Here is a 10,367-nt window from a genome sequence, read left to right as displayed (position 1 = left end):
CAATCAGGAAAGCAATTTTGTCTGTCAATTGTCTCAAAGTTACTCATATTTACATGCAACAACAATGAATGAACATGTTTTTCTGAAAAATTTGTGAAATAGATTTTATGATTACTTCGGACTTTTTCGAAAAAATTTTAAATGGGTTAACTTTTATTTTTGCTCCTTCCGCTTCAATAATGTTAAAACATTTTCGTGAATTTAATGTTATTTTTGTATTGTGCGTAATATTTTCTTGTCATCATTCCTTTGAGACGAGCGAAGAACATCTTCCAAAAGTTGAAGATGGAAGTTCTTTTATTGAAGATTGTTCCACTCGAAATCTGCTATATGCAAATTCTCTTCCAACTTTTATCTCTAAGACAAATACAATGCTTCTTTTTTCAAGGGAATACGCTCTTGATAATACTTTTGTTTCTAATTTGGAAATGAGTGAAACATTTTTTGATATCAGTAATTCAACAATTGAATTCTGCAGCGTTGCGTTCATTCAATCGAAGCATGCTTTTTTGTGTACAATTAAAAATTCTGCTTTTGTCGAATTACGTTTTTGCAATGTTCATTATACGGATGCCGATCGATCATTTTTTATGCTTCATTTGGGGGAACTTTCAATTTCAAACATAACATCACTAAAAAGTGAATGCGCGCAATCACCATTAAATTCACTTGCTAATAGTTTAGATCGGTCAAATTCCATTTTCGTCAAAAATTCGAAATTTTCTTCAATTATTCTTCAACGAAATGATCCATTAATTTGTTCAAAGAAATTACACACAGAAGAAATTTCAAGTTGCAATTTCTTGAACATTAGTTATAAAGCAAAAGACAAGGAAGACGATCGTTCTTTCTTTGAAACATTTGAAAGCCTAATTGAAGGTTGCACATTTACATCAATATTTAACAGATTCGGAATATCCATTTCACTTGGAGAATGCAGCAGTCAAAATTTATTTATGAAGAATAACACTTTTAAATGCTGCTCAAATGAAATGTTTACGTTCTCTGCTTTTCAAAGCAATATAGATCGTCAGGAGTTTTCTGGGAGCAAAACTATCAGCGACTCAACCTTTGCTCAATGCAGCACTCCTTCTGATGGTGGCATCGATTTGAATGGAGGCGCTATTTGCTTTTCTGCAAAAAGCAAGTCTGAAAATAGCTTAGGTGAAATTAAAATATCTTTAACGAGATGCGAATTTCTTCAATGCAAAGCTGCAGAAAGAGGAGGTGGAATATCTGTTGATATCTCAGGAGACGGAACTGCTTCTCTGGTCGTTACTGTTAGTAATTGCCGATTTGAAGGCTGCTCTGCAGGATCTCAAGCTGCAAACGGGAAGTTTGGACGCGGAGGTGGAATGAGTGTGTACCGAAGAGGAACAGGAAACACTTTATCGCTGAATGTGCTGAGCACCGTATTCGTGGGGAATAAAGCTGAAAGAGACGTAGAAGTGACCAGCGATACAAATGCGAACGATGTGGGACTTGGCGGAGGCTGCTATTTGGATGTGGAAGATATCAATCCGACAACAAATGCAGTTAAAGTTCTGTTCCAGAAATGCACTTTGACATCTGCCACTACAAATCAGTTGAACAACGCTGCCTTTGGAAAGGGGATATTTGTGTGTGCGAATTCCATCACTGACGCTGTAACGGCGGAGTGGTTTTACGAGTGCTTTGCCGAAAGAGGGCTGGATGCTGCTGTTCAGCATACACTGTCTGCAATAAAATCAACCTCACAGAAAACTGGAGACATCATCGATCTGGTGAAAAAACTGACTTATTTAAGCACAACCATCTACACAGGACGGGCATCGCTTACAACAGAGGAAGAGATGGCAAAGAAGCAGAAGGGAACAGATCGCTTCTACTGCGGCTCTGATATGCGCCCATGTATGACTGTCGACTATGGCCTGTCGCACCACTCGGCGGAAGGTTCTGTCCAGTCACCGAATGTGCTGGTTGTTGTTCGTTCTGCTACACTGACTTCTCCAGTCGATCTTTCGTCAAATACCATCCAGTCAAGTACTTGCAATGAGAATGAGCCCTCATCACCTACACTGCAGGGCGATGCAAATGCATGGAAGAGAGAAGAGGAATGGAGAAGAATCAGAGAAAGCGAGATTGTCGTAGCGGGCAAAGACATGGCAGCCATCCCATCGAGCGGTAGAGTGTTCAATATCGCAGGATCGGTCTCGTTTAACTCGATTCGTTTCGTCTTTCCTATTGCTATTGGAACAAACGACGATGTGAAGGAGCTATTTGGATGCGAAGCCGTGACTGCTGTGCCAGCAGCGAATGATGTATCGCTTTCCTTCACTTTCTGCACATTCTATCCAACAGGCACATCTGACCCGTCTTCCTCCTCATCTTCGTCCTCAGACACAACCACAATTCCATACTCACTCGTTGTGCTTCGACAGGGCACTCTTTCGCTTACTCAGACGCGCATCAATGCCACCTCGTCTGCAGTTACAGTCGCCAAACAGAAGAGGAACTTCTACTTCGCAAAAAGCCTTTTTGTTGTGCATTGGGAAGAGAATCTGAGAGTTGAGTGGGTTAACGTGCGCATCAACAACATAACAATCACGGCTGGCGCTGTGCTGGATGTGACCAAAGAACGAGTGGCAAATGGTGCTTCTCTGACTTCTACAAGAAACGCATCTCCTTCTATTTCTCTACAATCCTGCCACTTTGAGTGGATCTCGCGCACGCAGTCAGGATCTGCTGTGTTCTCCTCTCTTCAGACAGTCGATACGGTCTATTCATTTTCTTCATGTAAGTTAATCGACATCAATTCCACGCTCTCAACACGAGGAGGTGCATCGCGCCTTGTGCTTACTGAACACGGTTCACTGACTGTGGAGCAATGCTCATTCATCAGATGCCGCTGCGGCTCCAATGCCACAGGAAGGGGAGGTGCGATGTATGTGGACTGCATCGGGAGCCGGGGTAGTGGAGACAGCGATGATTGGCCGGAGGAAGATGATTCGGTTGTGTGGTCAGTGAACCTTCGGTTTGAGGACTGCGTCATGGTGAACAACACAGCACTATATGGAAAGCACGTGTTTCTGCACCTGAAGAATCTGAACGACCAGATTACTGATAGCATGTTTGACATGGATCTTGGCGATGAGGAACTATTTACGTACTCACAGTCAGCTCTGATGGCGGATGATGCAGTGAACACGACTCTCACAGCGTCTAATGTTCTGAACTCGATCAAATTTGAGTCGCACCAAGTGTATGTGTCGTCCACAGGGAATGGCAGAGACAGCAACCAGTGCGGAGCGTCAGGCTCGCCGTGCCGGACGATCTCAGAGGCAGTGAAACACATCCGGGGAAACACGAACCGCATTGTGTGCCTGAAAAACTCTGCAGTGATTGAGACACCGGTGGAGATGAACGGGTTTGACTTCCTCCGCATCCAGTCGTCAGCGGCGGACACACACCGCACGACGCCTCTAGTGTTCAGCGAGAATTCGACTGTGTCGTCGGCCGGAGCAGCAAGCCCGGCAAACGGGCCTGCGCTGCTGTTTGTGAGCGGAGAGGTGAACTTCTCGTTCGTCGAGTTTGCTGTGCCTTCAGAATTTTTGACGGTTTCAGGGAAGACAGTGAAGTATTTGATTTCATCGTCTGAAAGCGTTTCAGAAGGGAACAAGAAGATTGTGCTGCACAGATGCTCATTCAAGCTCAATACAACTTCGTCTTCTTCTTTGTCTTCTTCCACTTTCTCTGGAATGAACGGACCTGAGCTATCTTACTCTTTCTTCTGCATTTTTTCCGAAGAGTTTGAAATGAATGGCTGCAAATTGTCGAACTTTGCGTTTGCTTCAGGATTCACTCCTTTCTTCTTTGCACCGTCAGACTTGGCTTCTATTAATTCTTGCGATGCCACATCCATCTACGACATCAAAGATTCCATTTTTGAATATGTTTCTTTTCCTGACTCACCACAACAGAAAGCGCTGCTAACAATGACGTTACCTTCAAATGCTGCAAAGGAAACGCGAGTGAAGATGAACAATTGCTCGTTTTCAAGCATTTCGTCGAAGGGTTCACTGAAAGGAGGAGCACTTTGCATTTCTGTTGAGGATCCATCGGCCTCTCTTTCATCGTCTGGCTCCAAGCACTCTGCCTTTTCCAATGAAGGTACGTCTTCACAGCACGTCTCAGTGACTGAGACGACATTCACGTCTTGCTCAGCTTCAGTCGACGATAAAGATACATCATCTTCAACAGCTGGACGAGGAGGTGGGCTATACGTTTCGTTCAAGGCATCTTTCTTGCCAAATGAAATGCCTTTTGCAGGAATTGACTTCACAACAAATGAAGCTTCAATTGGGCGAGATCTTTTCCTGTGTATTCCAAATATTGGTGCACAAGTGAAACATGAATTGTTTACTGATGCGTTCCATTCTGGCTATGACTGCTCTCTATCACCGCTTTATGGTGCAGAGCTTGCTGATGGAAGTCAGGGAACTGATATTGATCTGATTCAGTATTTGAAATATGAAGACAACCGCATCTGCGTCACGTCTGCTGCATCAACAGCTGCTTCTACTCTTTCATCGACCTCACTTACAAATTTGCATTTGTCAATCGAAAACAGACATTCATTTGAAAGCAGATTGCGCAAGCGGAATGAAGAAGTCACAGGAAGCGACTGGTTTTTGTGCGGATCAAAGAATCTTCCCTGTGCCAGCTTTGGATATGCCGTTTGCCACTTGACTGGAGCTTCAAAGGAGTTGGTGATTCTCAACAAGCTACATACGACGAAGAAAATAATCGTGAAAGGAATCACAGTTGCTGCAGCGCAAGCTGTTGATTGGGGAAATGAGCAGCCAGAAGATGCCAGTTCAAACAAAAGAGCGGTTCTTTCGTTTGCCTCAAGTCTTGGAGAAGCTGCAACAGATGAATGCTCAAATTTACTAGATTGTCCAATAAGCAGCTCGACGAACACAGAATCTTCATCTGCTAGGAGCGCAACAAACACTCCGAATTACGCTGTTTTCGTGTCTGAGAATGGCGCTCACTTTAAGTCCATTGAATTCCAGCTTCCTTCAACAGCTGCGTTTGATGCAAGTTATGAAGCCTTTATTTGCTCGTCTTTGAACTCGGACAGCGGTTATTTGTCACTCGATGACTGTTCATTTACTGTGGGTGCAGCAACGTCATTCACTTCATCGTCAAGCAGACAGATGTCAAATGCTGCAGAGATTGCATTTCCTCTTCTTTCTACTATTACAGGAGCAGTGACTCTAACATCATGCTTCATCAACAAGCTGTCGTTTTCCACGTCTCCAGTTGTGTACAGTTCTGCGTCAGGCGATTTTCATCTGGTTAACTGTCATTTCTCCGAGCTCACATTGAAAAGCTCTCTTTTCTCACTGACTCGTGCAACATCAGCAGCAGCAAATAGTCTTTCAGAGACAAACAGCCTTCTTTCACAAGCAAACAGCGCAACTCTGTCATTTTCTGGCTGCAAGTTCTGCGGAATAACAAGTTCTTCCGCTTCTGCAGCTGTTATCTCTTCAGCTGAAGGCACGTCTGCTCTCAAAGCAACATCTAGCAATGCATTCAGTAATCCGAATTCTGAAACAAAGATTCCACCAATAGACATCAACTCCTGCAGTTTTGTTGATTGCACATCGCCTTCTGCAACAGCAGGTGGTGCTATCGCACTCAAACTCCAAGCAGACGAGTCGGTGTCAATTTACGATTGTCTATTTGTGCGCTGCGGATGTAATGAACAGACTGGAAAAGGAGGTGCGATCTATCTCGATGTCACATCTGCTGATCAGAGTGAACTGAATACAATGATGGTTGTCTCAATGCCACGGTTTGCTTTGAACAAAGCAGCGAAAGGAAGAGACTTGTTTGTTTTGCTAAATGACCCGAAAAAAGTGAATGAAGAGACGATCATCATCGACACAAAGCAGCGAGTGGAAGTACCTGCAGAAGGCTGCGTTGCTGACCCAGAAAACTATGCTGTGCTCTCAAATGTTGAATATGACAGAACAAACTCAATGTGCTACTGCAATGCCTCAAGCGGTACTTGCCAATCAGATTCTCAAATGGGCGATCTATTTGAGGTCATTGAGCAACGCTCAACAGAAGTGTATGCGGACAAAACTGGCATCGAATCAGGAAATGACAAGAAATGCGGAGCTGCTGAAACGCCCTGCAAAACAATTGAAGGAGGGCTAGAGAGGTTGCTGAAAAACAAGAAGAGGACGCTGATTGTTAAGGATTCATTGGATGTGAGTAAATGCCTTAAGATGGATGATACCATAATTATTTCTGCCAGTGCATATCGCTTGCCTCAGGGATCAACTTCCGATAGTGCCTCACAAGCAAACATTCAAGTGAGTAAAACAATAGAAAGTTCATCATTTAATGAAGCTCTTTTTAGTGTTTCTTCATCTTCTGATCAATCTGTGACTGTTCCTTTAGCTTCGTCTGTGACAAAGTTTTCATCGCTGAAATTTTTGCTTCCTCTGAAAATGACCAATAGCGAAGGAACAGTTCAAATCAAAAAAATAATATTTTGCTCAAAAGGAATGCTCATCATTGAAAATGTTGCCTTTGAGATGAACGAATCATTTGAAAATGATAACGTTTTGTATTCTTTCATTAGTTCAAAATACTCCAACGTTTTTATCAACGAGTTTTCATTCATTGCAACCAAATCAACAAAAGATAAGCTGTTACCAACCCCCAGTTGCCCTCTCATACTGGATAGCGTTCCATCAGCTGCATCCATTTCCCATTTAATCTTCAACAACATTAAAGTTACAGATGCTTTTCCTGCTGTCTTAGTGAAATTCAGTCAGCCTCAAACACCCGCTGCGCACGCAGGCACCCAAACAGACCCTCAGCCGTTCTTTCTGATGGAATACTCATCTTTCACAAACATTGCGAACGCTGGCTCAACTGGAGACCAGTTGCCAGCTGCGTTATCTCTTGAGAGCGATATAGTGCTTGAGATGAGGATTTCATCTTGTGTGTTCGATAACTGCCAATCTACCAACTCAAAGAAAGGAGGTGCAATGTATGTTAATGTGAAAAATCCTGCTTCTTCGCAGTTGGGCTCATCTTTCAATTCAGCAAAGCAAGCGTTCAAACAAGCAAGTGCCGATCCTTCTGATGAAGAGAAAAAATTGCTCATAATCTCCGATTGCTCATTCACAAATTGCAAAACTGAATCAACTGATTCTTCTAATGGAAATGCGATTTATCTCGACTTTGAGTCTTTTGGTAGTTCCGTAACTAAACCTATCCCGTTTCTATTGTCTTCTTTAAAATTTACTGAATGCAAAACTGAAAGTGTTCCGGTTGTTCAAATTAATTGTGGTGGGGATACAAGCAAACAGCTTGTTGACAGTCAATTTAATATCGATTGGAATCAGTTTGACGCTGATAACGTTAGCGGATTAATACAGAGTTGCCAAGGTTCTTCATGCACGGACATGCTTGATGAGGTGCTTCAATTCAAGTCTCAATCTGTTTGTATCTCATCTGCATCAAGTCCTGGCTCAGATCCAGATGAAGTATTTAAAAGAACCTGCGGAAGTGCCTTAAAGCCTTGCAAGGACATTGCAATGGGATTGCCTCACGTGATGAATGGAGCTGTGCGGAAGCTGGCTGTAATGGATGCGATTATCATCAGCGAAGAAACAGATCTTGAAGATGTGACAATTACTTCACACTCAACCACGTCTGCTTTATCGTCTTTGTCCAACAGCGTTATCAATCAAGCAGCTACCTTGTCTGAACTGCAGCTGTCACAAACTGTACAACAACCGGACGATAGCCGCCTGACAATCATCAGCTGCACGGATTCTGTTGTTGCGATGGAAAAGATTGCGATTGTGATCTCCGACACGCTTATCTCAACACATTCTGCCGTTTTTGGCGTTGAATCCGGAACACTGCGATTTAAAGAAAGTGAAATCACTCCAAAGACGGCTTCATCTTCTTCTTCGGCATCTTCAAATTACATTCTCAGTCAAATTGCTTGCTCAAACCAAGATGCGCCGTCTGTTTCGATGCGAATGAGTCTTGTTCTAGCTGAAGGGGGTGTTGTGGAGATGGAGCACTGCAAGATTAATGATCTGGCATTTCGAGACGATGTGAATGCGATTGTGCTCCGCAACAATCACAATGCCTTCTTTGATCATTTGGATGCAAAGAACCTGCTGTTCACAGGAGGAACGATGATTAATATTCTTTCTTCTGAAGTTGTGCTGTCTGACACGCAAAACACTGCTAATTCTGATGGCAATGAAGACGAGCAGCCACCAGAAGACCTTCCAAAAGTGACAATCACTTTCAAAGGCTGCACATTTGAAGGCATTTCTTCAACTTCAGCAACACCCTCAACAGAGGCGTTTGTTAATCCTTCTGTTCTCCGATTTGCTCATCCCAACGAAGATGACGATGGAAACAGCAGCATCTGGCTCCCGTGGCTGCCCACAAACACAAGCAAAGACGATGGCAACTCCACAAACGAAACAAAACTTGTGTATGTGCCAGAGTTCTCGTTTGTGTTGGAGAATGTGATCAGCACGAATTGTGCCTATCGCGCTCCGTTGCGTGACGAAGAGCGTGTGATTGGAGAGGAGGACTCAGCAGACGAAGACGAGGAAATTGAAGTGGTTGGAAGCGTGATGAGCATCCACGGATCGAAAGTGGAGATGAAAGGCTGCCAGTTTGACGAAAGAGTCACAACTGCTGCAAAAGCACAATACAATGCAAAAACTAATTCATTTGGCCAGTTTAAGACGAAATATCTTTCAGATACCCTGACCGAACATGATGGCGAGTGCGACAGCTGCATTTGTGCAGTTGGCACGGCCTCAGTTGTGCATCTGAAGGACTGCCAGGCGCATCTGAACGATGTTCAGTTCTTGGGAGCACGCGATTATGCGCTCTCTGTGGACAGCGGTTCGTTGACTATTGACAAGTACAACTTCAAAGAAAACGGTATGCTTCAGAAAGGAGAGTGCCCAACTCCGATCAGCAAGAGCTATTCAAACAGCAATGCGATGCTCAATTCTTCGCCTGAATCAAACGCTGCTTCCTCTCGTTTCCCATCGCTGCGCAAGAACATCGTCTGTACAGGCTCTGGTTCAGTCAACGTGAATTCGCTTGATCTCGGAAGCGACGGCGCAGCTGCCAATTCATCGCTGTGGATCCAGAGCAACAACTGCACACTGGGAGGCATAGCGAAGAGAAGAATGTCTCCGCTGTTTATTCCTTCTCTGTCGAGCATCAGCAGGACGAAGTCTGGAATCAACTCAACCATCACGTTCAAAGGGAACAACATGATCCCCTGCAATCTCACTTTCGAGGTGCTGCATCGCGAAGGCGAATGGGTTGATCCTGTTCACAACGAAGAAGCTGATGAAGATCGTATGAACGCTTTATTAAATAATCATCTAACAAATTATATTTTTTGAAATTAAAAAAATTTTCCTTAAATAATTTTTTTTTTAAATTTGACATTCTTTCTTTTCTTTTTATTTTTTCTAAAATCAGCCGATAACGATTACATTGACGATTGGACAACACTGTACGGTCCGTTCACTTTCACCTCAAATCCGTCGGAGTTCGAAGCAGTCGGAGTGATCCAGTCGAACTACCTCGACTTTGCCGACAGCGGAACCAGCGTGGTGATACGACTCGGCTTTGGTGTTGGCTCGCACGGGTGGAGAAGGCGCACCGCTGCTTTGGTCATCAAAGCAGCAGACATTTCGAATGGCGATGGCGAAAAGCCTGGCTTGTCCAAAACAGGCATCATTCTCATTTCTGTCTTGGTTCCGGTGTTTTTCGTGGCGACTGTTGTGGCAATTGTTGTGGTTGTGTGTGTGGTGAGAAAGAAGAAGTTGAACAAAGCAGAGGTGAAAGAACAGGATCCAAAGGAAATTGAGATGGAGGCTGTTCCGTGGGCTCCCCAAGTTGTCGAGGAATAAACATCGGTGAATTGTAATTTGTGCTTTAAAGTGCAATTTTATTTTATTTTATTTTATTTTTTTCTTTCAATTGTTTTTATTTGAAGACAAAAAAGCGATGGAATTAATAATGCTTCTGGAATATTATACACATTTATAACCCTTTTCATTGAAATTTTTTAAAGTAGTTTTGCCTTCTCATCGAACATTTTTTTATTGGATTTGTTGATAATTTTCCTCACCTCATGAAAATATATTTTCTTTTCATATTTTTTAACATTTTTTTTGGAAAGTTATTGTAGTTATCATTTCTTGTCATTTTCGATTTCATTGTTTTTTATCAAATTTAAGCACGTTTTCCAGTTATGTACCAACACGAAAAACTGCATTTATAAAAAAAAAGTATGTTTTTTT

General features: G+C 43.1%; 1 protein-coding gene across 1 annotated transcript; it reads left to right on the top strand.

Annotated features, from left to right (window-relative positions):
• Window positions 1–1,113: 1,113 nt before the first annotated feature.
• Window positions 1,114–10,355, top strand: MONOS_10356 (uncharacterized protein; the record flags this gene model as incomplete). The annotated part of the gene is made up of 3 exons (XM_067862799.1): window positions 1,114–1,147; window positions 1,213–9,414; window positions 9,541–10,355. 3 exons carry the CDS (start codon window positions 1,114–1,116, stop codon window positions 9,972–9,974), a joined length of 8,670 nt encoding a protein of 2,889 aa, XP_067729685.1. The 3' UTR covers window positions 9,975–10,355.
• Window positions 10,356–10,367: the final 12 nt, after the last annotated feature.

The sequence above is a fragment of the Monocercomonoides exilis genome (assembly GCF_001643675.1).
Source record: "Monocercomonoides exilis strain PA203 chromosome Unknown scaffold16-1735695, whole genome shotgun sequence".
In the NCBI taxonomy this organism is placed as follows: domain Eukaryota; phylum Preaxostyla; order Oxymonadida; family Polymastigidae; genus Monocercomonoides; species Monocercomonoides exilis.
This window is presented reverse-complemented; position numbering and strand designations above follow the sequence as displayed.